The sequence below is a fragment of the Drosophila persimilis genome, unplaced genomic scaffold (assembly GCF_003286085.1).
Source record: "Drosophila persimilis strain 14011-0111.01,24,50 unplaced genomic scaffold, DperRS2 tig00000002-arrow-pilon, whole genome shotgun sequence".
NCBI lineage: Eukaryota > Metazoa > Arthropoda > Insecta > Diptera > Drosophilidae > Drosophila > Drosophila persimilis.
The window spans coordinates 22,187,549-22,213,687 of NW_020825289.1; the positions used below are offsets into that span (position 1 = coordinate 22,187,549).

At 48.4% G+C, this 26,139-nt stretch overlaps 8 protein-coding genes across 15 annotated transcripts in view; 3 read left to right on the forward strand and 5 right to left on the reverse strand.

The window, feature by feature from the left end:
* The first annotated feature begins 761 nt into the window (after window positions 1–761).
* Window positions 762–3,219, forward strand: LOC6601631. Of its 2 annotated transcripts, XM_026986105.1 has the most exons (7): window positions 762–828; window positions 950–1,041; window positions 1,110–1,267; window positions 1,330–2,345; window positions 2,403–2,659; window positions 2,726–2,999; window positions 3,074–3,219. In XM_026986105.1, the coding sequence occupies exons 1-7, from the start codon at window positions 804–806 to the stop codon at window positions 3,076–3,078; spliced, it is 1,827 nt and encodes a 608-aa protein (XP_026841906.1). In that variant the 5' UTR covers window positions 762–803; the 3' UTR covers window positions 3,079–3,219. The 2 variants fall into 2 exon arrangements, with proteins under 2 accessions (XP_026841906.1, XP_002026634.1); XM_002026598.2 differs by having other exon boundaries at window positions 1,330–2,659.
* Window positions 3,220–3,294: 75 nt separating this feature from the next.
* On the reverse strand, window positions 3,295–6,612 carry LOC6601632 (endophilin-B1). Of its 4 annotated transcripts, none has more exons than XM_026986107.1 (6): window positions 6,481–6,612; window positions 5,865–6,362; window positions 5,706–5,741; window positions 5,428–5,618; window positions 5,041–5,239; window positions 3,295–4,494 (listed from the first exon to the last, which is right to left on the reverse strand). In XM_026986107.1, exons 1-6 carry the CDS (start codon window positions 6,556–6,558, stop codon window positions 4,366–4,368), a joined length of 1,131 nt encoding a protein of 376 aa, XP_026841908.1. In that variant the 5' UTR covers window positions 6,559–6,612; the 3' UTR covers window positions 3,295–4,365. The 4 variants fall into 4 exon arrangements, with proteins under 4 accessions (XP_026841908.1, XP_026841909.1, XP_002026635.1 ...); XM_002026599.2 differs by lacking the exon at window positions 5,041–5,239 and adding an exon at window positions 4,551–4,797 and having other exon boundaries at window positions 3,297–4,494; XM_026986108.1 differs by lacking the exon at window positions 5,706–5,741.
* A 769-nt stretch (window positions 6,613–7,381) lies between these two features.
* On the reverse strand, window positions 7,382–9,918 carry LOC6601633 (mediator of RNA polymerase II transcription subunit 16). Its single transcript, XM_002026600.2, has one exon. The coding sequence runs from the start codon at window positions 9,897–9,899 to the stop codon at window positions 7,482–7,484; it is 2,418 nt and encodes an 805-aa protein (XP_002026636.1). The 5' UTR covers window positions 9,900–9,918; the 3' UTR covers window positions 7,382–7,481.
* Window positions 9,919–10,618: 700 nt separating this feature from the next.
* LOC6601634 lies at window positions 10,619–13,644 on the reverse strand. Of its 3 annotated transcripts, none has more exons than XM_002026601.2 (2): window positions 13,284–13,644; window positions 10,619–11,980 (listed from the first exon to the last, which is right to left on the reverse strand). In XM_002026601.2, the coding sequence occupies exon 2, from the start codon at window positions 11,978–11,980 to the stop codon at window positions 10,709–10,711; it is 1,272 nt and encodes a 423-aa protein (XP_002026637.1). In that variant the 5' UTR covers window positions 13,284–13,644; the 3' UTR covers window positions 10,619–10,708. The 3 variants fall into 3 exon arrangements, with proteins under 3 accessions (XP_002026637.1, XP_026841609.1, XP_026841608.1); XM_026985808.1 differs by lacking the exon at window positions 13,284–13,644 and adding an exon at window positions 13,117–13,134; XM_026985807.1 differs by lacking the exon at window positions 13,284–13,644 and adding an exon at window positions 13,048–13,069.
* LOC6601635 lies at window positions 10,812–15,806 on the forward strand. Its single transcript, XM_002026602.2, has 2 exons — window positions 10,812–10,874; window positions 14,728–15,806. Exon 2 carries the CDS (start codon window positions 14,737–14,739, stop codon window positions 15,790–15,792), a length of 1,056 nt encoding a protein of 351 aa, XP_002026638.1. The 5' UTR covers window positions 10,812–10,874; window positions 14,728–14,736; the 3' UTR covers window positions 15,793–15,806.
* A 23-nt stretch (window positions 15,807–15,829) lies between these two features.
* LOC6601636 (F-box only protein 42) lies at window positions 15,830–18,626 on the reverse strand. The gene is made up of 4 exons (XM_026985812.1): window positions 18,503–18,626; window positions 18,036–18,304; window positions 16,569–17,956; window positions 15,830–16,506 (listed from the first exon to the last, which is right to left on the reverse strand). The coding sequence occupies exons 1-4, from the start codon at window positions 18,538–18,540 to the stop codon at window positions 16,066–16,068; spliced, it is 2,136 nt and encodes a 711-aa protein (XP_026841613.1). The 5' UTR covers window positions 18,541–18,626; the 3' UTR covers window positions 15,830–16,065.
* A 181-nt stretch (window positions 18,627–18,807) lies between these two features.
* LOC6601637 (tRNA pseudouridine(38/39) synthase) lies at window positions 18,808–20,645 on the forward strand. Its single transcript, XM_026985809.1, has 5 exons — window positions 18,808–19,132; window positions 19,192–19,283; window positions 19,343–19,825; window positions 19,888–20,445; window positions 20,511–20,645. Exons 1-5 carry the CDS (start codon window positions 18,840–18,842, stop codon window positions 20,576–20,578), a joined length of 1,494 nt encoding a protein of 497 aa, XP_026841610.1. The 5' UTR covers window positions 18,808–18,839; the 3' UTR covers window positions 20,579–20,645.
* A 235-nt stretch (window positions 20,646–20,880) lies between these two features.
* LOC6601638 overlaps window positions 20,881–26,139 on the reverse strand; it is a 39,969-nt gene continuing 34,710 nt past the window's right edge. The window contains exons 5-9 of one of the 2 annotated variants that reach the window (XM_026985806.1): window positions 23,013–24,540; window positions 22,478–22,953; window positions 21,448–21,618; window positions 21,270–21,387; window positions 20,881–21,209 (exon numbers count right to left, since the gene is read on the reverse strand). In XM_026985806.1, the coding sequence (XP_026841607.1) occupies window positions 21,179–21,209; window positions 21,270–21,387; window positions 21,448–21,618; window positions 22,478–22,953; window positions 23,013–24,540 (2,324 nt within the window). In that variant the 3' untranslated portion in view covers window positions 20,881–21,178. Of the gene's footprint in view, window positions 21,210–21,269; window positions 21,388–21,447; window positions 21,619–21,715; window positions 22,954–23,012; window positions 24,541–26,139 lie in introns of both variants that reach the window. The other variant, XM_026985805.1, reaches the window with a different exon arrangement.

Here is a 26,139-nt window from a genome sequence, read left to right on the forward strand (position 1 = left end):
CGATTTTCTCCTCATGTTTTGAATGATTGCTTGATTTAAAAAATGGTATTTTGAACGATCGATCGTTTTGATTGTTCTATTTATTTTCAAAATAATTACATTTATTATTAGTAAAATGATATTTTACCGCCGATATTTATGTTGCTTATCGATATGTATAGTCAAAAGTCGCGGGTATATCTGATCACTAACCATACAGTATATATACTGTACACAGTGATATATATAACGGAAACTGAGTCAACAGAAGAAAATATCCGCAACATTTGAATATTTTCCACAGTCTAAAATAATATCTTGGTATATTTTATCAATTCCATCAATCTATTAAAATAGCAAATAAAACAAATCTCTTAGGCGCTGTACTCTAGCCCATCAGTTGTCATCACTGATTTCTTGCCAGCTCTCTCCTGCAACGACAACATGAGTCGTAATTTTGAATTGGCTACAGAATGGGGTATGGACAACAGGCAAAAACAGGAGATATATACTGAATTGGTATATATAAAAATACTTTGTCACTCACTTTACGTTAACATTTAAACGTAAAGAAAACAAGGCACAATTTAATAAAGTAAATGAAAATATTTGCATCTCTATTAATTTTTGGTGGTGGTCCTGGGCCGTTTTTGCTGATGTCCATACCCTATTTTTCCTCCCATTATGTAGCAAATATGTAGTTACCGTGTAGTTGTAGAAGCCATGTAATTGTAAATGTAAACTGATACAAATTAACATTGATTCAAATAAATCGAGTCTCGGACTAACTTTTTGTATAAAATTTGACTAAAATCGGTGAAAATATGGCCCATTTTGTCAACAATCCATGTAAGTCGTAGAAAGTATGCAGTTATCCGATGCAAGTCCGCACAAACTCCGCCCTCCTATTCGTTGTTGCTAAATTCTTGCACACATTGCACGCACTTCGGTATTGCCATTGTCATTGCAGCGGAACAGAACTATTACTTCAAGAATGGTATTGCCTACACAGAAGACCACATTCCAGTGCTGAAACTGTATTTATACAAGATCCCACCGGATGTAAGTGTCCGCGTTCCCCTTTTGTCAAGCTTTACTCTGAAACAATACACTGTCCTGTCTCATCGCAGCTAAATCAATCTACGCTGCATTCGCACTTCTCAAACTATGGGCGCGTTTTGCAAATGAAACTCTTTCGTGGCGGTGGTAGGCGTGATACTGGCAGATCAAATCGCTTTTCCCACCAGACTGGCTGTGTGTTTTATGAGAATCCCAAGGATGCAGCAAAGTGAGTATGCCGGCCGCACTACTGTGTGTGTGCGTACATCCACTGATATTCTGCATTTTTAGAGCCTTGCACAGCCGGATACACCATGTAAACGGTCGGCGATTCAATGTGCAGGCCAGCGATAGCTGGCATCAGCCAGATGCCTACGGAACGGACGACCAGGAGGAAGCAAATCAACTGTGTTCTTTCATTTTGAATGTCAACGATCTCTGCTTAGAGATGATTATGAAGAGTCTCCCAATGCACGACCAGACGGTCTTCGCTCGGACATGCCTTCGCTTCCGCGCTATCTATCAGCAGGCCACGGCCAGACTGCACAAATCAATTGATTTGTACGATTTTGAGAATATGACTGTCTGGGACCTCCGAGAATTTTTCAATTTGTCCGGTCCTTATGTTCAGCACATTACCGGCGTGATTCCGCCGATGCGCTTTCAGCGCTTGTGCGACTTTCTTTCGACCAATTGCTCGAATTTAAAGTCCTTGAAGCTGCACAGCAGCCCGTTGAATTCGCGAAATATGCACAAGATCTTCGCCAAGATGACCAAGTTGGAGGAGCTGGAGCTGCCGCAGAATCAGCTGACTGATGAGTGCATCTTGGCCCTCAGGAACTGTCGGACTCTGCAGGTGCTCAATATTGCCGGCAACCCAATTACCGGTGTAACACTACACGAGCTCTCCCCTTCCATCCAAACTCTCACTCTGTCCGGGTGCCCTCGTTTTCAAGGCCAATGTCTGTCCAAGATTTGCAAGGTGTTAACCAACCTAAAAACCCTAAACGTGAAGAGAGTTGACACAATGAATTCTCACGTCTTTGAAACGATGATCAAGGAGAACTCGGGCGCTTCTTTGGAGGTGCTCTGTATAAGCGCCTTCCCAAGGGAGACATACGAGTACGTGGCCCAGCTGCCAAGCCTCAAGAGCTTGAGCATCTATATCGGATTGCCAGGCCGCACTATACGCTCCGAACTCTTTCAGGAGCTGGCCGAACATAAGGCCGAACAGCTGGAGTGCCTAGAGGTTTATGGGGGCTCCAGTTTGTCCGCCGAATTTCTTGTCCAAATTTCCAAACTAAGAGGTCTGCGCAGTCTTGTCCTACCCCAAGTGTTTGCTATGACTAACAGTTCACTCTCAGTGTTTTCGAGCCTCAAAAAACTAGAGCAGATCAACCTAAAGTGCAACAGACTGCATGACTCCTCGATTTTGTTTCTGTTCGAATCTTGCCCGAAGCTGCATAGCCTAGGCCTAGAGGATTGCGAAGGAATAAGCGAGAAATTGGTACATGGAATCATAAAAAAACTGCGCTTGGACATTGCGAGGAAGGAGAATCAACGAAACTTGCCAGTACAGCTCTGTGTGTCGGGCACTCAAGTAAACAGTCTCATCGAGTATGTGAGTTCAGTTCTAGACGATATTGTGGATACTCGTTATTTTTGTGATAATCTTTTCGTGAAATAGCATCCTGATGTCGCCCCCAAGGATATCATCGAGTTGAAGCACTTTTGCTTTTGGAACTATGATGGCATGTATCCAAACTTTCCCAACCTTGTCTTCGACGACTTTGACTTCGAGCCGGACGATCTAGAGGATGATTTGGACAGCGATGATGAGTCCGACTACTACGGCGATGACATGTTCGATTTCGGTTTCCTAAGTGCTGACGACGACGAAGACTCTGATTTCGAGTTTGGCCACCATGGCCACCATCCCCCATGGCCCTTCATGTCTTTAGGTATGTGATATACAAGAAAAATGCTGATTTTTATGTCATCTGATACTTTAATATTACTTCTCCCCACCGTTTAGATTAATCTGCCGCATCGTTTCATCGAATATTTAATTATTTTTAACTCACATTTATTAACCCAGAAAAAATTTGTAGTTTCCCACTGTTGAATTACAAAATGGATTATGTACAAATAAAGAAGTTCGGAATGGATGAGCCTCTAAAAGAAAACCTATTTATTCAAGATCCTACAGAAGATCAGATGAAAATCATTTCTGCTTTGATTATAGTATATTTTCATTTATTTCATAATTTTTAGGTGTGTGTTTAAAATTCACTTCTAGACGCATTTCATATTACAATTTTTATTTGTTATTTGTTTGTTGAAAACCTAAAAATCATCGTTGTTCACTTTGTGTTTGTTGTATTGTACGTTCTGCCTTGGCATTTTGCAGTTTATTTGCATTAATTAAGCGCTAATTGGTGTTTCTTTTTTTTTTTTTGTTTGGGTAGATTCTCTTAGATTTGAGAGGCAACATTCATAATAATTGACTTTTGAAAATTGCACCAAAGGATTTGCGTTTTTTTTTTTAAACATGTAATAAATTGCAGCAGAAATGAGTAAGTAAGTAATTAATAATTTTGTATTAAATACTAATTAGCTTAAATGGGAAACACTTGCGGATAATGTAATACGTAGATAATAGGATTAACAATCTCATAGGTACATATATATAATTATAGAATATCCATAGTTTAAAGCACAGTGAATTTCGTTTGTTAACTGCGGTAGAGACAATCATAACACATAATACATAATACTTTCACGAGTGTGGAGGGAGAAGCTTAGACATATTCTACAGATATGTGATACGCAGTAACAATAATAAAGTTAAGAATCGTTCCAAGTATTCAGTTTATAGTGTTTGTAGTAATTGTTAAAATAGTAATCGATTCAGGCAGCTGACAATACGCGCATGCTATATTTTTCGATTATTGCTTGACGCGTGTGGCTGTGCTGTACAAATGGCGTGGATGTGTGGGAGGACAAGGATGAGATGGGGGTAAACGTGGCCTAAACTAGGGAATGCTCTATATATAATACTATGTTCATGCATGCATGTGTGTATGTATATGCTTTGTATATAACTATATTCTGATAAATTATTGTACTCTCTTGCTAGTGCCAAATGCCTTTTGGCCGCATTTTATAATTGTCCAATTGCCATTCCAATTCAAATCCATTCCCATATACGTGTGAGTATTTCGGAGCCGTAACATGGACTTTTAATTTTGACTTCTCTCCTTTCCATCTTCTGTCCAACATACGAGTATTTGGTTGAGATTATTGCATTATATTGCGCGCGTTTACTTAGAGGGTGACGTCGTGCTCCTCATCGAGCATTTCGACAAAGGCCCGCGGAACGAGTCCCTTCATGAGGCCCTGCTTGGCGTACATATAGTCCTCGTTCACGGGCGAGCACTCGGTGACAAATATGACCTAGAGATGCACAAGATTAGACACGCGGGCCTATCAATGTCTCGGTTTTTACTCACCTCGTTCGCATTTAGATTGAGCTCAGTGTGATCCTTGGCGTCATAGGAGCAGAGGACACGAGCCCGTTGCATTTGATCCGTGTTGACATGCATGGGCTGATTGGTCGGCCTGTGGGCGGATGGAGCCTGACTGCTGCTGTTATTGTTGCCCGAACCACGAGACGGCGACGGTCCGCCAGTTGCGCTGGACTTGTTGGCACTGGCGTTGCTCAGATCGAGCGGTATATATGGTGTCGGGCCTCCCAAGCTGATGGAATACGCAGAGGCAGATGCAGAGTTTAATGGATTTGATTTGTGATTTGATTATGCTGCTCAGATGGATGGGAGGGGAGGCGCTCAACGGAAACCGGATTGGATTTGATTATGTGCAGGAACAACAATAAGAATAAGAGCGACGAAGTAAAAACCTGTCGCTTAAATTACGTATAGTTTTTTACATTTAATGTTAACTGGAGCCACCAAGCCAAAGTATTTTGTATTACGATTAAACTGTTGATATGGCAGTCGTATCGAATTCAATGTTAAAGTCTTCCAGCAGGTTCGTTAGGGACTTGTCAATTTCATTATCGCTATCTAGGGCTACTCCCACTACGGAATCGGAATCACAGGAATGCATCGACACAGAGCTGGGAGGCCCACCATCAACATCTTCGCTATTGATGCGCAGGCGCGGCTTGGGATGCTGCATTCTGTAAGACCACAAACAATAACCGAAAGTGAGATGACCAGAGGCGCAATAGAGCTAGCTCAGGGACGGGACCGGGACCATCCTACACAGAGTGCACGAGACTTGCTGTTGGTGTCTAGTCGAGAGTCTTTGTTTGTCTGTTATCAGCATCATCATCTCCATTGATCACCATTACCATCTGATACTCACTTGGCCAGCTCCCGCTGCAGCTGTTCCATGACATCGCCGCACTGCTTGTAATAGCGCACCTGGGTCTGGATGAAGGCGTGCAGATGGCGCAGGTGGGAGGCCTGCGATGTGCTAATACCGTCCAGCAGCAACTTGGTTATTTCCGACTGGCGGTCGAACTCCGCCTGGGCCACGCGCAGGTCGCGCTCCGCCTGTAAAAAAAGTACAAATTAATGATCTGCTGCAGCATACTGTTAAGTGATGAGTAATAGGTATGGGCAAGGTCCAAGGTCTGATACCTGTTCCAAGGCAGCCTCTGGCGAGATGCCATCTTTCTATGAACCGTAATAAATCAAACCAACAATCCACACAGAGGCAGCGTAAAGTAATGTAGAAAAATATCGAAAGTCAATAATCCATTATGACCGCCCCCACTGCCCCCTTTTCCGCCCACTCACCGACTGTTGGCCTAGCATGCTGCGCGCCTTCTTCACCCGGTTCTTGCAGGCGTCCAGATCCAAGCGCTTCGAATCGAGAATGCCGCGCTCTTTGCTAATCGTCTTCATCTCGCCCTCCAAGAATTTGCGCAACGGTTGCGTAAAACAAATGCCCGAGGTGGCAATGAAATCGTGCTCGCACTGGCCCAGTTTCTGCTCAGCCTGTCCGACCTTGATGAGGGCCTGACCGTAGGGCAAATCCTGTCCGAAGTCCCCGCCGGCCTCAATCATGTCCAGGGCCAGGTGTTCCAGGTTGCTTACTCGTTTGGGTTTTGACTTGTCGATCTTTTCGAATATGTAATCCTCGACACGGTTCTGTGGATTCGGTATCAGCACCGATTCTGTGTCCTTGACGAGCTTTTCTGTCCATGCCTTGGTCACATCGGCACGTTCGGCGAGATTTTGAAAGTGCAAGTCGTATTCGGTGCGTTCGGTGGTGCCAAGCTTCTCCTCCGTCAGCTAGGGGAAAAAGGCAAAGAGCGTCAGTGCTGAGTGCTTGTATAGCCCCCAACCCAACCCCCAAAAAGCCCATTCATCCCCACCCGTTTTTTCTCGCACCCATCATTGATTTCTTTACCTGCACCACACGCGATATTGTGCTGCCTGCTTCCTTGACCAGGTTCTTCATGTTAAAATGGGGCAGATTTATGTTCATTGTAGAGTTGTTGTTCTTCCTTCCAGCCACTAACGGTTATTATTTAATTTTATTTCTTTCTTAGATTTGTTTGTATTTATTTTGCAAGCTCTTCCCACAGCGGATTTATCGTTAAAATATACCGTACGACCCTCAGAAATATACCAAAATATACCGTCTCATTTTAAAAATATACCGTAATTATACTCACAAATTCAAGTTCTATTTTACTCGTATGATGGAAACCCGAGCTTAGCCCACTTAAGCCCCCTATATTTAAATAGTTCAACTACACGAGGTAAAAGGCGGAATATATTAACGATTGTAAATTCTTATAGATCCATCCTATCCTTCCCTTTAAGTTGCCAAACCCCACGAATCTTTCATCTGAACTGCGCTAAAATGATTACCCCCTTGGCTTATAATAGGTTAATAGTTCTCCGGCAAGCATTGAAACCATATTGCTTAATTTTGATGTTCCGTCAAATATAATAAGCTACATAGAACAGTTAGCCATGCCCACATAATTTTATCCGATTAGTGAATCTATTTTCTAATTAAATGGTTTATTTTTAATACTTGTTTTTATTGCATTTTGCGTAAAAAATGGTTTTAGCGAAAATGACAAAAAAAAAAAAAAACGAAAGAGGATATTCCGTCGAATATTATTAGATAGATAAAATATCTTGTCTAAAAAAATATTTTATTATTTATGTTGCGCTGGAGATATATGTTTGCTTATTCCTTGGTTCAAGTTGCTGGAATAGAGATATATGTACATAGATTCTGCGTAAGTACATACATACATACATATGTATGTTTCTATACCCTATGCTCTGATATACCTTCTAACGGGTTAAGCATTGTTTCATTTAAATTTGATTTTTATTAAAAGCTATGGATATTTAAATTCTAAGATTGATACTGTAAAGGGGCGGCCGTGGCTAATTAATCTGCTTCCAGAAGCCGCCGCAATGGCAATGCAGCCACTTGTTGAACCAGGCCTTCAGAGCCGAAGTCTTGGCCACTTTGTTAGCATTGTTGACGAAGACGAAACCACAGCGGGCGCACCTTCTGATGGTGGTGGGATGGGCGCCGAGCTGAAGATTGCTGACGCCATCTTTCACCGACTTGGCGAAGACCACATTCTCCACTTCCATGTCCTGCAGGCACTTCGGCTCTACAAGGGAGGTGAACATGAGATGACCCGACTTCACTGCAGCAAATCCCTGGGCACTGAGCAGCGTGGTGGGATTGAACTTGTTTAGCTGAGGAATGAGAAGCTGCTTCGACAAAAGACTGCACTCGTCCAAGAGCATCTCGTCCGGCTCCGCGGGGTTCTGGGCCAGGCGCGTGAGCAGGCGGAACAGGATGACCAGCACGTCAATGTTGTCCATGGTCTTGGTGTAGACGGGCAGGCATTGTGTGTTCAGCAGGCCCCAGATGCGTATCATGACGAGCAACTCCCTTAGGCTGCTAATAGCGTTAATATCCCGGCTGATGTCATAGCTGGGACGCTTCCCGGACAGCTTGCATTTCATCACCTCTTCAGGTAGCATGTTGAGCATGTTGAGCGCCAGATCGGTGACCCATTGAATCAGTTGCTGCAAGCTCTGCAGCATCACTGGTTCCACTGTGAAGTCCTTGGCATCCAGGTTTAGCATCACTGTGTCCACGTCTGGTATGGACTCGTTCAGCTTCGTCGTCAGATTATCGGCAGGTCCCTTGTCCTGGTAACCTAGGTCGGAGGGGCGCAGAAGACTCTTGAAAGTGGTGGATATGGCATGGAGGATGATTAGATTGTCAAACTCCTGCTGCTGCACACGACAGAGATTGCTCTTGAGGGCCAGGAAGTTGGCATAATAGTAGTTCTTCACATACGATGGCTGGCGCGAAAAGTTATCCGTCAGCTTCTCCACCAGGGGCTCCAGGTTCCCCAGGTTCAGGAGTAGTACATCACTGGCATCGCAGCCTGTGACAATGCAGTACTCCAGCAGGAGCAGTGCGGATCCACTCTGTTTCAGCAGTGGCGCTTGCATGGCATACAGCTGGGCGTGAGCATCGAAGATCAGGAGCATTTGACTGGTGGGAGTGAGGTCCCCGCTCACAAATTTCACTCCACTGCCGTCGGTCACTTTATCGAACTGCGTGTGGTTCAGTTGCTTCAGAGAATTAGGCTCCAGGACCTGGACACTGTTATCCTGGAGTATCGCATAGACCGGAGAGCATTCCGCCGTGGACGGCATGAGGCGTGAGAGGCAGATATCGGCAAGTGGAGCATTCAAATGGAGCTTTGCCACCTGCTCCCAACTCTCCGACTGCACGAATTCGTTGCCCTTATTGGAACCGCCTCCCTGGAGCAGGGCGTGGACACTCTGACGCCTGCGCGTGAGGGTCCACTGCTCCAGCAAACTGCCTCCCTCCGTACAGGAGTATGCTATGAAGATTACGTCGTCATTGGCCACCCGCGTCCACTTAAGGTGACTGATGAGCTTGCCCTCCAGCGGATTGAGGAATATACTTGCCTGCGACTCGGACTTGATGGCCATGTGCTGCTCTAGGCCCAGGTCTCCTTCCATCATCAGGGAGATCTTGAAACACTGCACGAGCTGTTGCTGCCAGCCGCAACTGAAAGCTACACTGACAGCCCCCGATGGACTCGGGGCCATGCTGCAGTGCTCTATGAAGCTTCTGGAGATGCCAATGCTATGCATAACGGGTGTTAGCTCAACAATCTCATTGCCGGCGCTCTCAGCACTGGAGAACTTTTGGAACAAGGGTAGGCTGAATGACCCCAGGAGGCCAGATGATGTCAGCAGAATGCAGCCTTCGCTGGCAACCCCGCCGAAGCCACTGAGCGTGGGACGCTGCTCCAGGCGCTCAAACTTCTCTGCGTAGTATGTGTGCTCCTTCTTCTGGGGATTGAACAGGACTCCCTTGCCGTTGTGGAAGAACTTGGCCTCTATGATGTCCTCGCTGGGGACGTTGGCATGGTATTGCAGAAGCCAGATGTTGATGGACTGATTCTTGGGCTGCCAAATCTCGACGCGTCCGCCGACATAGCCGAGCAGCAGTTTCTCCCCGTTGGCACTCCACTCGAGCACATTGATCAGCGACTTCGAGGAGCAAACCTTGTAGTACTCCCACGGCGTCACAATGTCGCAGACATACACATGACTGTTGCTGGCCCCCACAGCCACCCCAGCACTGTTGCTGTCCCCGGGGCCATGGGAAACAATGGCGCTTTGGAGCGAGCTGAACGCGATAATGTTGCGGGCCGAGACAGAGCATAGCACCACTTTTTGGGGAAACACGCTGTCCTTGCCGAACTCCTTGCTCTCCACTTTGTAGAGAATCGTCATTTTTCAGCGTAAACAAAACAATACGGCAAAAGCATAGAGGTGGACAGGCCGCCCTGTCAGTGACGCTGTAAATATCGAAACTAATCCGATGGTTGTATTCCACTAGACTTATCCACGCCAAGACAAGACAAGTCGAGTCTGAAAAAAAGATATACCGATAAATTTTGTTATGCTCCTGAGATTGGAGCAACATCCTTGATTTGGTAGACTCCTTATCAAGGACCAAGGATACTTTCTGCAGTCATATGTATCCTATTTTCTCCGTTATTTGTGGGGTCGTTCCATTGGTTCCTGTAATTGGAAGAATATCCTTTATCCTTTGTTAAACTCAAGCAAGCCCAACCGGTCGTATATATCCGATGCTCTGCAAGCATGATTTTTCATCAAAACTTAGCTTAGTATAAATGACTAAACAAGAGGAAAACATTGGTATCTATGGTATGGTTAGTGGTTAGTGCTAGAACGTAGGGAATATCGGTAAAGCACACATCGTATAATCACATCACTACATCCCATCGATATCTTTCAGCGTTTTTTTTTTAAATTATCTATTTCATGAAGTAATTGGTACTTAATTAACAATAATTACAGTCAAATGAAGAAATCGGCACAGAACAGCACAGCACAGCTTATCGGATTTAGTTTGACAACAGCAGCAGCATCCAAACAAAAGCCGCAGAGCAAACCGGCTTTGTTGTTATCGTTGAATCTGTTTGGAGTGTTTTCCAAAGTTTATTGAACTCCAACACAGCGTACATTAACTTACGGCAATAAATATGTACACAATTAAGATTAAGCCTAACTAAAACCTACACCAGGTTGGCGTACCGCAGGCCCTTGACCAAACTGCCGATGAAACTGTCGCTGTCGATGAAGCGAATGCCATCGGCGATACAGGACTGCAGGCTGCAAGGATATTCTGCACCGTATGCGCTTCCGTCCCAGCGTATTTGCAGTTCGTAGGACAGCTCCGGGGTGAGTACACACGCCTCCTCGCGGCGCCATCTTAGGTGCAAGTCGCAGTTATATTTTGTGCTCTGATTTTGAATGACATGACTCCACACGGGATTGGTGGGCGCGTCCTCGCCGTCCGCCGGCAACTCGCAAAGGTCCAGCCGCAGGGACTCGCGATATTCCAGAGGCAGCTGAACGTGGCCAAAGGTGCTGGTCAGGTTGGGGGGCAGGCGGCTGTTCAGAACCACTCCCATGAGAGAGATGAAGCGAGGGCTCTTCAGGCGGAGACGCCACACGGGAGACTCTGCATCTACGGTAAACGGCCGGCAGGCCTTGTAGTAGCAGCGCTCTACTGAGACAATTGGAGCCGGAGCAGGAGATTGCACTTCATCAGAAGCATTCACGGGCCACGAGTTTGCCTCTGGCCCCAGGCCGTGAACAACCAAGCCCGCATCGCTAGGACCAAGGCCCAGTTGCTCACACTCCTGCTGGGTCCACTCGTAGACATACCAAATGAGTAGCTTGTGCGGCTCTTTGCAGGCGGCTATGATCGTTTTGACGCACTCCTTAGACACGTGGACATAGTGCTCCTTCAGATGGGTCATGTACTGGGCATTGCTCACGCAGCAGCGCATGAAGAAGGTCATGCAGACCTCCAGCAGACTATCCAGTCCCATGCACACACTCAGCTCCAGAGCCGGCAGAATGTTGGAGAAGCGCAGCTTCCTGGTGATGGCCACCAGGGAGTCGGCTATCAGCTGGTCCAGCAGATACTTCTCTGCCGCATAGTACAGCTCAATGCAGGCTACCAGCTCCAGGTTGTTGTAGTCCACGCTGCCCGTGTAAATGTAGTCGACCAGGACTTTGAAAATGGCCGCACTAATGTCGTGTATCTCGATCTCGGGCTCATTCTCATGCATTGGTCCGAAAAACATGGCCTCAAACACGGGACTGGCGGCACTCAGGATCAGTTTGTGGCACTTAAGCTGCTCCTCGCACACGTGGAAAACGCAGTCCGTGTATTTCTCCCCGTGCAAAAGCTCGGCATAGCGACGCCCCAGCAGGTTGCCCACGCTAGCCTGCTCCTTGTGATGGGTCTCGGCCAGTTCCACAGCAGAGCTGCTCATCTGAAAGAGGAGAAAGGCCATAAATATGGAAAAAAAGAGATAGGGAACTGAACCGGTTGCCAATTTGCCCGTGCCCGTGCCCGGCCGGGCCATCAATCATGCTTTAGATAATAGAAACTATTTCGGGTCGGGCGAATAGAAAGCAAGAAGCGGCGAAAAATCGTCAAGAGCAGACGAAAAAAATAAATATTAACACGTTGAATTTTGTTTGCGGGCAGTTAACCGATCAGGCAACCGAATGTCTGCCGAGAGAACTGTTCTGATATGATAGTTTTTTAAGAGGGCATATGCCATAAACAGATCTGATTTGATAAGAAAGCCCCCACGTTAGACTGCCTTGCCTCTGTAAAGTCAAGAGCATTCCCCAACCGTACACCGCACAAGTGCTCGTATTGTAACAGCGTGACGCAATTTGCATGGAATAATATCAATTGAATCAATTGGCTAAAGCTGCCTTAGATTTCCTTAGTCATTGCCAAGAACGTGCTGGTCATAAGCAAGCAAATATATACACACACGGTTATGCACAGACGTATGTACATATGTATGTTCTGGCAGACGTATTCCGTTTATCAATAAGCCAGAATATTACTACGAAGTGTCGGTCTGTCGACCAGTTATTCACATCTAATGCCGGCTCGAATTCGCTCTGTCATGAGGAGGGGAGGGGCTTTCGTTTGCCTATTTATATTTAAGTGTTTTTGCGGATGGGTGTAATACATAACCGGTTTAAAGTGTTTTTCTACAGATTTTAGTTGTCGGTTTGCGGCATAGGCTATGGTGACTTCTATGGGGACTATCGGTACATAGCGTGAATCCTGTCCAAAGTACTTTCGGAAGTGCAATTCAGTGGAATGAATGAAGGTATATGTATAGCGTATGGCATGGAAAGTATAGTCCCTGCTAAAGCCATATACAACTGAGCTGATGGACTCTGTCCAAGGGTTGTAGCGCGTACATAGAACCCATATGTAAAATGCGGGCTCGGCTCCACCGAGAAGCTGATCATCGCATCGATTTTGAGCATTTGGTTGGTATTCCTGAATCGAACTGTAGCGACTTTTTACCTTCCCTTCCCCCGGAGTCAATCAATTATCTCGTGATCTCTAATATTGCTGCGCAGATTGTTTACTTTCCTCTGAATCGCAATATTCAAAGTTGCATAAAATTCACCTTCGAGAGGTGAAGGGCTCACAGATTTGTGGTACGGCCTTAGATCAAATTATTTATGATGTGTATTTTGGTAATTTTTCAAAAACAAAATTGGATTATTTAAGTGGATATTTTTCCAAGAAGAACACACCTCTTTTTGGCACTGTGACAAATTCTTTTCAAACAAAAGCGATCACTTGCGAAACTATATAGTAGGTATGTACTATATGTGGTGTTTTATATAGTGTAGAAATTCGATTTGATCGAAAAGTTCACGAAAATATAAGTGAATTTCACGCGAACTTTTAGGCGAGACTAATTGGGCGACAATTTGTTCGTCGTTTTTCTGCTCTGGCAGCCGAGGTGTGGAGTCGGCTGAACTTGACCGATATCGCGGACTTCATATGCTGATCTGATCGCCAAACCAAAACAGACGCCACCAGCTGTTCGGCGCAGAGAACGAGGCTGACCGACGAACGAGAAACGAGAATGGAACTGAAAACTGTGAACCGTTGAGCGCAACGCGCCACCTTCAACTGATCCGATGGACAGCCAGGTAGAGGTAGAGGTGTGGTATCAAAGCGATCGTTGGCGTCCGATCTCCGGCCGCTCTCACACGCTCTCGATCATGCCTCTCTCTATATCTCTCAATTTTCTCAGTTCTTCGCCACTCTGCCGCTAGTTGGGGCCGTTCTGGAAGTACCCAAAAGGGTTTCTTTCGAACTTTTTCGAGCTCTGGCGATCCCATTGTTTTCTGGGAGGCTTACTCCCACTTTTCTGATTCTTTGCCCTAACAGAATAGATCCTGTTGTACCATAGGGCAGGACGCTGCTTGCTTACAGACATTACTACAAGGAGTTGACGCTCCCGATGCTCGTCTGGCACTATCTTCATGATGATGATGAGATTAGGCCTTCGTTGAGATTACAAATTAAGCACCTGGCAGCGACTTCCAACCTTGAACCTTAAAATTGCCTCTTCTTCAGTTCAGCCAGAGAGAAGCTGGTCGAGAAGTCGCCGCCTAGCCACAGCCACACCAAAGCAAAGCTATTTCTGTAAACCCAACCATCTTGAATACTCTTCCCTTTGGAGTGTGAGGTGTGGGGTACATGGTTTATCTGATCTTTGATGAAATACAAATGCTTATCTAATCGCTTATAATCGTAGTTTATTTTAAATGCTTTCTTTTTTTAGAAGTGAGGTGCGCAGTCGTTTATGCGAGCGCAACCTTGATTAAATTATGAAAATTTTAATAGATTTTTTTACACCTGGTCACTACAGAGTATGCTAGTTTCGGTGCTGGGTTTAGATGGCTCCCAACGGTTGGTTCTTCAGTGCCGCGCCGTCTTGGGGCAGATGCTTTGGCTCAGACCTTAGCTGTGCCTTTAAGTTTGGCATTGGGCTGAGGAAACAGGTAATGGTGTGGACCCTGGAGGGAGGCTGGGCCCGGACGCACATTCATCGAACACACATACACACACAAGCAGACACTGTTCACACACACACTTACTCACGCACGTGTGGCTTCTTTTATTGTTTGCCAAGCCTCCTCATGCAGCTTTCTTCTTCCCCTCTTTCTCAAACTTCTTTTGCAGCCCCTTGGCATGCACCTGTCGCCCGGACATCTCAGAATCGTGCTCATTCTGGCTCTGCTGCAGGACCTGCAGGTAAAACCACAGAAGGACATATTTAGGGCACATCTCGAGCGGGATCTACAACTTTGTCCGGCCTGCTTTGCCGGACAGCGCTGGCAATGCGAGGAAATCTTTGAGGCCATTGCAGAGCCCTCGGATTGGAGCAAGCTTCTTAAAGGAATCGCTCTGCTGATCGATCGTCGGGAGATATATTTCCTGCAATTGAATGAGCGTCATCAGGCAGCACAGTTGGTGGCCAAAAGAGATGCCATTGGGGGGCACTCTTACCGCAATATGGGCATCTTGCGAGAAGCATTTCTTGAGATGGAGGAGCGTCCCGGTGGATTCCAGTTATGTCGTAGCGGATTCAGGACTCCCCGTTTTGTTAGTTACTTGGAGCAGCGCGGTCATGAGGCTGCCACCATTTGGTACTACATGATGCACAGCATTACACCATTGCTGATGCAGGAACTGTTTTTGCGTGGCTTTCCAGTGCCTCGGAGCTACGCTGCCTGTGGCCTTACCCATTTCCAAGCCTATGCCGGACGCACCCTGGTACACTACGCCACTGCTGGCGAGAATCTGCGCCTGGAAATGGCCCGACAACTGCTCCAGCTGTCTCTGAAGCTCACATTTGGCTTTGCGGACTTTCGCATCTTTCTAACCGATTTTACGGCAGACAATCTGGCCTTTGACGAGGCCAGCCAGAGTGTGATCCTCATCGACCTGGACTCTGTTGTCCTAGTGGATGCGGCGGTCCCCTTGGGCGACGCCCAGAAGTACGAGCCCTTGCCTGGCGATGGATTCACTTTCGATGTGAAGTCCTTTTGCGGTGGCCAGCAGCTGGACGCGAATGTCTATCAGGCTTGTCTCCTGCTGAAAGACTTCCTGCTGCGAGATCTGGCCAACGGAAGGCTGGAGATGCTGCTGGAACAATGTGTGCGTTGCGACGACGCGACATGTGATATGCGCTTCCAGCAAGCATACGACTTGATCAAGCTGCTTGGCGAGCTGCTGGGCAGCTAGGACTTTGGACGAAGGACAAGATGAAGTCGGGCTAAGGTAACATATTGAGGATACTTTAATTTAAGTAGGTAACCATGTTTAATCATACAACTCATCCATTACACTCAATATATGGTCTCAATAAACTTCGCCCGAACTTCTTTGAAGGAGTTTGGTGTGGCAGCAGCATTGGCTGTTACCTATAACTTAGGTTTAGGTCAGGAGGGGAGGACATAGACATAGACATAGCTATCGTGTCTGCTGTAGTATGGCTGGCCGGGCCCCGGTCCGAGCTTAAATAATATCACGGGGAAAACTCAGAAAGTGTATGGAATTGGACACGTGGTGTGTGATGTCTGTGAGGGTCTCCTTGTGGACGCCACCGAACAGGATCAGCTCGCCATTGCCGGCAATGAGGCTAGACAGGATGAGGCGGTCGGGGGCTCCCCGGAGAACACCAAAGTTCTTGTATTCCACCCAGTCTAGGGCGGGTTCGCTGCTGCTGAGTATGCCTGAGATGTCGCAAACGAAGAGGGATTGTACATTGCAGCGCAGTCGCTTGGGTGAGGGGGCACGCAACGGCTGCGGCTCCACCTGGGCGGCTGCGGGTGCACTTCGCCGCGAGTTGCGTATGGCGTTCATCTTCTCCTCCATGCGTCGGATGCGTTCATTGTGGTCTCGCGAAGCGCTGCGTGACCGTGTCGGCACGTTGAAGGCGGCCATACGGAAGGGATCCTGTGCGGAAATTGTGCATTAAGTTTCGGATGTTCCAAATAGTGTCGTATTTGTGCACTTACCTCGTACATTTCATCAAATCGTTTGGGTAATCTAGGCTCATTGTCCCGGCATCGCAGGGCCAGATTGCGCTGAAGACGCTGGGCTGCATCCACATCCCCATCGGCTGCGGCCAGGGAGGGGGGTCGTACTGGCGGTGAGGGTGGGGAAGGAGCTGCGGCGGCGGCAGCCGGAGCTGGAGGAGCATGCAAATCACTCAAACGTCCGGATCGTGGCTGATAACTATTGTTGTTGTTGTTGTTTACATTATTGTTGTGCATGAACTGCTGCGCCTGCTGCATATGTTGGTTGAGAATGGCCCGTCGATTGGCCAAATACTGTTCTTGCGGAGCCAGAGCCCCGCCCGCTCCTCCTCCTGCTCCAATGCGATTTACTCGATTTTGACCCAAGCCGCCTCCCAAGCCTCCAGCCAGCCGGCGCTCCGGCATTAGGATTCGTTGGCCCCGCTGCGGCATGTTTTGGTGAGGATTGGGGGGCGGCGGGCCACGTCCACCGACCACAGGAACTCGACTCTGCTTCATCATTTGAAAGTCTTGGGGCATGTTGGGCGACGGTCCCACCACTACGAGGTAGTTGTTAACCTTGCAGCCAGGATTGCACCACATGTGGACGGCCCCGAATCGCTTGTTGCGCACGGTCAGCGTTTTCCAAGACCACACATCTCTAGTCATGTCCAGCAGCCAGGCATCCGTGTAGACCCGATTGGCTCCGCCACAGCCGCCCACGACAAGGAGGTGATTCTTGCCCAACTCGATCTGGATTTGTCCATACCTCGCACTGGGCCGCGTATTGCCCACGAACAGCGGCTGCCACCAGCGCTGCTCGGGCAAGTCCAGAACCCAAGTGTCGTTGGAGTTGATGTTTACATCGTCCGTGATCTGATAGCCACCGAACACAACCATGCGGTCGCCATGCACCGTGGCCGAGTGGCCAGCCATGGGCGGCGGACAGGGCATAGTGTTCCTCAAAAGCCAGCGATTCTTTCCTAGATCGTAGTAGTGCAACTCATCGAACAGGCACCACGGCTGATACGGCGGATGCAGCGAGGGATAACGCCAGCCGCCAAAGAGCACGAGTTGATCCTTCCAGGCCACCATGGAGGCACTGCCCTTGGGCGAGGGATACGTGCCCGTTGCTACAGGCCTTGCCCAGCGCATGTGAGTCAGATCAAAGCGCCAAAGATCGTTAAAGGTGGTGTCCGAAGTGGATCCGCCGCCGAAAACATACATGGAGTTGCGCTGGCGCACCGCCGAGTGGGCAAACCGTCCAGCGATAAAGGCTACGGGTGAGGTACTCGCGGCGGCGGCCGTTTGTGGCGAGAAAACCTCCCAACGCAGTCGAAAGTCGGTCAGGCCTTTCTCGAGGTTGAACTTCGAGCGGCGCACGAGATCTGGGGATCAATAGGGGGAAGAATAGGTGAGGCTAGAGAAGCTCTTTATCGATCGCAGCCACACTGCGTGCATACTCACTCTTTACAATGCCATGCCAGCGCTTGCACACGATGCTGCAGTGCTCCAGATCCCCATAGGGTGGTAGGTAGGTGAAGATGAACTCGAGAATCTCGTCAGGCAGCACATTCAGACTGGCGTAGCACAGTGGCGATGACGAGGGAGGGGAGCTCATGTCACAGTTGTGATTCTCGCTGTCGACCTTGTGATTGCACGTGTCCATCGTGGGTCCTGTCCTGTCCTTGATGTCCTTCTTCGTACTGTGTCCTTCACCTTCAGATGCTGCGCGACTAGAACAGCAAATGGGGATTGGAAGAGTATGTGGAGTCTACATTAGCTACATAATGGAAGGAAAAAGAGGGTATGGACAAGAGGCAAAACGGCCCAGAAAAGCAACGCATGCAAGGTAAAAGCCACCCTTTTTGCCCAATATACCTTGAAGATAAAAAGCTGATTGTCCTCACACGCCAGGTGAGGTTCGTACGAACCTTGCAATTTTCCTTGACTCTTTGTGCCTGTTGTCCATACCCTTTTCTGTAGCCCATTCAAAAAAACGACTTGCTTTTTCGTCGCAGGATCGGGCACGCCATTTTGTTGGTATTTTATTCTGTAAATATCTTATTACTTTCACGATTTACGCACCTGAATTTTCATTCTAGGATTGTTGATATCAGTGTGACCGACCGTCAGAAACATACCGAAACATACCGTCTCATTTAAAAAATATACCGTAAATATACTGACGAATTCAAGTTCTATGTTACATATTCCTCCCAATCGCCAAATCGCACGTGCCGTTTTGTTTACTTTTTACTTACGGACAACATGAGTGCAACAAATGACAGAAAGGTGGTCATAAATAAGCGCCAAAAGGGTTTGTCGCGAGAGGCTTTGGGAGAACTCAGTCAAACGGAGCTAATTGATAAAATAGTCCAACTGGAGGCGTACAACTTTCAGCTGAGAAATCTTCTGCACAAGAAACTAACGGAGCATGATAGAAGTAATGCGGAATATGCAGAATTGTTGGGTAAAGAGACGGCGGCCACCGCTACAGCTCCCAAGGAGACAACGACACATTCAGGCAAGGTTAAGAAGCAACGTAAGTTCGATTGGAGTATGTAAGTGGCCCCCAAATGAAGAATTCAATGCGAGATTGCACTAAAACTTCACCTTTCAGCGCGCACCAGCGTCATGTTTTGCTGAAACTGACCTACTTTGGATGGGACTACCAGGGTTTCGCCTGCCAGGAGGATTCCAACGATACCATTGGTGGGTGGTCTATTTCTGTTTGTGACCAATTAGCATTATTTCGTCCTGTTTGAGAACAGAGTCGCATTTGTTTCGCGCCCTGACGCGCACTTGTCTCATCGAATCCCGTGCCACATCCAACTATCATCGCTGTGGACGCACGGACAAGGAAGTAAGCGCCTTCTGCCAGGTGATTTCTATAGATTTGCGCAGCAAACATACGCCTGACACTCAGCTGGAGCCTGCTTCCCTGTCATCCGAAATCGACTACTGTGGCCTTCTTAACCGGGTGCTGCCCAAGAACATTCAATGTGTGGCGTGGATGCCGCTCCGGAGCCCTGTATACAGTGCTCGCTTTGATTGCACCTCGCGTAGCTATCGCTACTACTTCCCCAAGGGTGACCTGGACATTGAAGCTATGCGGGAAGCCTGTAAGCTGCTGGTTGGACATTCTGACTTTAGGAACTTTTGCAAAATGGATGTGCACAATGGAGTCACGAAATTTATAAGGAATCTACAGGCAGCTCGTGTTGAGCCCTGCGTGGAAATGTTAAACAATTCAGGTAAATATATGAGGCTCTGCTATTTCATTTTTAAGGATTTCATTGATTTCGTCAATCAATAGGCTATGATATGTATTATCTGGAGATCCAAGCAAATGCCTTCCTCTGGCATCAGATAAGATGCATCATGGCCGTGCTGCTGCTCGTGGGACAGCGAAGGGAGCTGCCTCGTATTGTCAGCGACCTTCTCGATGTGGAAACTAATCCGTGCAAACCTCAGTACACACCTGCTCTTGGTTTGCCGTTGAATCTGTTCCATTGTAATTTTCGAGACACGACGACGAGGAAAGTAAACCTTCCAGCTGATGGTGCTGAGGATGACGAGGCCATGGACACTTCCGCAATGGATGTGGAAAGCTCCGAAAGTCCTGCGGAGGAAAAAGATATTACAAGTTGGATTTACAACGAAGAGAACTTGGAGAAGCTTATCGAGAACATCCAATGCGAGTGGACGGAGTTCAGTGTGAAGAGCACTATGATACGAAATGTTCTCCAACAACTGGAGCACCTCTTGGAAAAAAACTACCACATAAAAGAACGTGTGACAGCGCAGGTCATCCTCTTACAGGACTCTGTCAAACCGCGGGAATATCAGCCTCTCCTAGAGCGAAAACGCTGTGGTGAGTGTTTTCCGGAAATTGCACAGTGTGTATTTTCGCAACAAGCTAATTGAATCTTTTTGCAGAGAGCCTGGAGAATCGCATAGAGCACTTTGTGAAAAAGCAAAGACTGATAGTCAAGGATGAAAGCTGAATCATTATACCTATGTCACAAAGAATTACAATATATGTGCACCAAATTTGTTTTTTAAATTAGGAAATTACGAAAGATGATTCATATCGAAATTTTAAGTGCCCAGCTTCGTTAATAGTGCAATCTTTCGCCCATCTGGCCCTATTTGCCCGCGATATAGCGCCCGACGTTTTTTCTATGCTAGAAATTAAAATACTCGTTTTTCTCTGCACGCAACTTCTTGGCTATACAGCGGCAATTATTGCAGAGAACAGCTCCAATAATAGTCCACTAGACTTCTAAAGTAAATATATTTATATTCATGAACTTGTACAACGTTACGAAGCTTAGCATAGTCTAGGTAGGTAATAATTTTATATTGTAACTCCGTACAATTTCTTACATACTATATTTATGGGATTCTAGTACCTATAAGAGTCAACTATATGAATAGTTCTTTGTACGATAACAAAAAAAAGAAGTTAGTTGCTGAAATTTACATTTAACTTGCTTAAACAAAGCAGGTTATCCAGATTCAGGTATTACAGGTATGGGATTCCAAAAACAAAAACGGTCTATTAGCTATTAACTAGTGGTTCTACTATGAGCAAGATGCAAGCCCTACGTGCCCATAGATTTAGCTTTCTGCAGTCTGAAAAGAAAGACATTTATTTAGTTAGAACTCTTTCATATATTGTAGATTCCTACTTACTTTCTTCTCAAGATCTTCAGGCCAATGGTGCCCTCTCGTACATTCTTAAATAGCCCTATGGTTTCGGCGTGACTCATGCCCTGCACAGAGTTGCCATTGATCTCCACAATCTCATCGCCTGTAGGAGGGACATATTCAGATATTGAAATTTCAATTTGATTGGATCTTCCACACTTACCCGCTTGTAAGGTGCCATCGTCTGCAGCCTGTCCCGATGGAAACACTGTCTTCACAAAGATGCCCATATTCCCCTTGGGCGAGTCGCGTCCTCCCACAATGCTGAAGCCCAGGGACTTCAGCCCCGGACCCTTGAAGAATGTAATGGTCTTTGGAGTACAGCGTCCACTGCCTGGAAAATGGAATGGATCTTTGATCAATAAAAGTTCTCTACTTTGTATGAGGACCAATTGACGACATTTGGGTTATTTGGGGTTAACGATTCTCACCCTCGCTCATGGAGGCTCGGATGACCTCGGCCATTTCCTCGTCGCGAATGGTTAGCTTGGCCACCGGCAGCGATGGGCGATGATGCATTAGAGCGGCGGCAGGAGGTGCCAGAGATGATCCGGTATTGACTACTACTGTTCCCAATCCTGCCGCTGATACCGAGGCTGGTGGAGATGAGGCATTAAGATATGGATTAGGCGAGGATAGTGAGACGCTCTTTGGCGTGTGCTTGATGTATAGTGATTGGTGGTGTTGTTGTGGATGTTGCTGCGGCTGCGGCTGCTGCTGCGTCTGGATATTAGTGAGATCAGTTGTTGCAGTTGTTTGGGGGCTAGAGGGTGCTCCCACTCCCTCGGTTAGATTGTTAGGTGGCGTTTGCATGAACAGGCTCAGCCGTGACGAGCTGAGCCGCGAGTGAGCGAACCGCAACGAGCGGTAGTGCGAGTTGGCCAAGTTAATCGAGTTGCGGGCATAGTGGGTGCGCTGGCCAAACTGCTGCTGGGGGCCACCGGGCGACCCGGGTGGGGGCAGGGCGGCGCCCTCCGAGCACCGCTTGCGGGCCAGCAGCTTCCACTTCTCGTCGTCCGCCAGCGATGAGGCCACGCACACGCTCGCCGCTCGATTCGCGTAGACGGGCGTGTATGACACGTTCTCGTCGAGATTATCGCTCGACTGGTGGTGGTGGTTAGGTGAGGAGGAGCAGCTGCTGCTGCTGCTGTTAAAGAGCGGTGTCGGTGTTAGAACCAAGCTAGAGCGCTGACCTGAGGAGCTGCGCGCCCGTCGTCGCAACAGCTCGTGCTCCGGCGCACTCACGTCCAGCGAGTGGCGGGGCGTAGAGCTCCGTCGGTGCTGCATCAGGGGCATTGGCGTGGGCAGTGTGCTTACACTGACTATCGATCGGGCGTCGCACTGGTCCTCACCCCCATTCTCCGGCTCCCTCTGCCCCTGCCGCTCTCCATCTTGCTGCAGCTGGAGGCTCTGCATGCTGGCCAGGCTATCTGTGCTCTGGGTGCGCTGCACATAGCTCAGCCGATGGCGCTGTGTGCTCATCCCATCGATGCGGATTTTGGTATAGAAGTCAGTGACCGTCGTGATTTCGTCGTGGGCTATTACCAGGTCAATGCAGTTGTCCACGAAGATGCTCAGCAGGCGCTGTACCTCGGCAAAGGACTGGATGCCCCGCAAATGTTTTCCGTTCACATTCACAATCTCATCGCCCAGCCGAAGACGACCGTCCCTAGGTATTGCAAATTATAAATTAGAGAATGCTTCTTTCGGAATCCGATGAATACTCACTTCTGGGCCATGCCGTAGGGCTCTAGTTCCACGATGAGATACCGATACTGCTGCTCGTTGCTGTTGGTCATCACCGTCTTGGGCGAGAGGACGATGCCGATGTAGTCCTCCTGGCACTTGCGCTCTAGCTTCAGCTGCCGGAATCGGCGGCGTATCGTCTCCGTCTCGTAGTCGTAGTTGTAGCCGCCCAGGGACACGGGCGCACTGCAGATGCTGCTGTTCCGGATACCCGATCCTGCGGTCATTCCCATTCCGACGCCCTCCGAGGAGCTGAGCGAGATTAGAGAGTTGCGCTTTAGGGTGCCCGAGGCAATAGATTCCGTATCTCCGCCGGAGATGCTCAGATTATTGCCCGGCCTTACCCCTCCAACGCCGCCCACCCCCCCGTCACTGTCGTAGCCGGACTCGTTAGAACTCAGACAACTACTTAATCTTTGGTAAAGTGGTTCCCAGTCCTTGGACGTGATACTGTCGTTTCGTGACACATCCGTTGCACATCTGCTCATTTGCTGCTCGGGGGAGCTGCGGTGGGGCAGCGGCGACCGACTGAGGATGGTGACTATCTCCTGGTGCAGCTGCTCCCGTCGCTCCATCTGCTGCTGCTGGTGTTGCTGGTGCTTCAGGTGCCCGGCACTCGAGCCGTGATTCTCCTCCGGCAGAACCGACAAACGGGAGCGCAGAAAGGCGTAAGGAAAGGCCCCGCGACGCGACGCATCCTGCTGGCCCCCCCCGCATCCCCCAGATGGTGCTGATGCAGCAGACCCAGCCCCAGTGCCAGTGCCCGCGGCACTGCCTCCTCCACTGGGCGATGAGCCCAGGCTGACGGCGGCACTGCCGCTACTGCTGCTAGCCGTCAGGCAGCTGCTCACTTTGGCGATGTCGTCGCAGCTGCTGGACTTAAGGCTGGCTATTCGGGGGAGTCTCTGTTCGCGCTGCTCCCTCTGCTCCCGCTGGAGATTCAGGCCCTCGGTGGGATCGTCGCACTTGATGTAGGAGGAGCTGGACAGCTGACTTGTGGAGCTGCTCCTGTATAGCGTCGTCGCTGCCGGCGCGGCATGTTGTGCCGCCTCCGAGGCCTTCAGGAGATTGTGCGAGCGATGATTCAGCATGCCCGTCGACCCGATTCGATGGAAGAAGTTCTTCAGGGCCTTCTGTGGGCGTGCCGCCGCCTGGTAATGTACCTGGTGCGTGGGCGTGGAGTGAGCGCTCTGGGTGCTATCCTGCAGAGTATGCTGCTGGTGCTGGTGCTGTTGGTGATTCTGATGCAGATTCTGGTGCTGACGCTGCTTGATGGTCTCAATGGGTCCCGATTTGCATTTCTTCAAAGTGCTGCTGCTCTGATAGCCGCCAGTTGGTGACGGGGATGCTTTGGAGTCTGGAGGGCCTGAGAAGCTGCTGCTGCTGCTCTTGTGGTGTGTTGGCGAGTGGAAGAGGCTGCGCAGATCAGTGTGCGACTTGTGGGACGCGGGGGAATCGCTCCGCTTCAGCAGATCCAGTTTGCGACTCATGCGCTTGCCCCAGGTGAACACTGCAATGAGAGATGGAGATTGAGGATGGAAACAGAGGACGTGCAATCAGAAAGCGATTTCTAACTTAATTATAACACTTCAATAAATCTCGACGCCTCTCTCGCCACAAGCCGTGACTGTGGACAGTGGACATTGGACGGGGAGGCAGTGGCAGGGAGGCAGGGCAGGGAGGCAGTGACAGTGACAGGCCGTGTCACAAGATGAGAAATGTTGTGTCCAGGCATCAATACTCGTATATGGATTGTGTCCCTTGGACATCCCCTCTGTACCTTGTCTTGTGGTCGGGCACCATGCCACGTGCCTGTTGTTGGTGAAAAACGCATCGGATTACATGGAGGCGAGCCCATTGTGGTTGCACACACTCTGTGGGAGCACACTTAGAGGTCGGCTTCAAAGATCTTTCGAACTCCTCCTCTGATGTTGAAGCCTTTTGACACGTTGCGGAAGGGCGGAAACGACGGAAGAAACGAGTAACGAGTCTTGCTCTGCGTTTCTCCAGCATTCACTTAACACCATAAAACCTTAAACACTCATTCTGCATACTGAGGCACCCAACCGTGATACTATCTATACGTATGTACATGTAGGTAAGTGCTATCCAGATTCCATTGGAATTAGAACCCCCTCGGTAGAGCTACAGCTCTCTGTGCAGTTATTAAGCTCTAAACACACCTCAATTACTAATAGAGCATAACCAATCACGGAATGGACTCGTATTGCCCATTGCCCAATGGATATCTAATAGGGTCGTAAAATACTTTAACGATTCAGCTTTAACAGCAATTGGCAACACTTAAAACAGGGAATCAACACATCCACATTCATCCGATGCTCGCTCTTCGAACTTCCAAACTCCTCTCGAAATCTCGTTAATAAACAAATTTATGCGCTTGTGCCATATTTATCGCCTGGCGCAAGACAGAGATGACCAGATGGGGATCGGGCAGGATGGTGCATTTACCAACAATTAGCATAAAACATGCTCACGCACGCCATATGGAAAGAGAGAGAGAGAGAGTGATCCAACAGATTCTCGGATCGGGGATGATCGTGGAGGATCGGAGAGGGGGGCTTAGGCATCGCATTTCCATTGACTTCAAATCGCATTATCCGGGCACTACCAATAAAATTTCCAAAACTATTTTCATCAGCGACATTAAGCGAATGGAGTGGTGGAGGGGTGAGCAGTGATGCGAAATGGTGACTCAGGTCACTGAATATCACTCTTTAAAAGCGAAGAAGCACGACTTATAGATATTTCTTCGCTGCGAATCACTGCATCAAAAAAAAAAAACCGGCATTTGCTTGCCCATCTCTGGTGGACTCCGACTCCTTTGGCTGACTCGTGCCAAAGTTGTTTAATAGCCGCAGCCCAGCCCCAGGCCTTGAGTCCAGGTACAGGCCATGTGTGGGCGTTGGAAGACAGGATGATGATGAGGCGGCTGTGGCGGCGGCGGACCCAATGCAGGTTGACAGCCGCCGCTCCAAACTCCACCCAAGGCCTGACCGAGTTCGCCTTTGATTAAAGTTTTCACCATTGCAATCACACACAGCCCGAAGATCGGGAGGAGGCGGAGCTGCAGCAGCAGAGTGTTAAA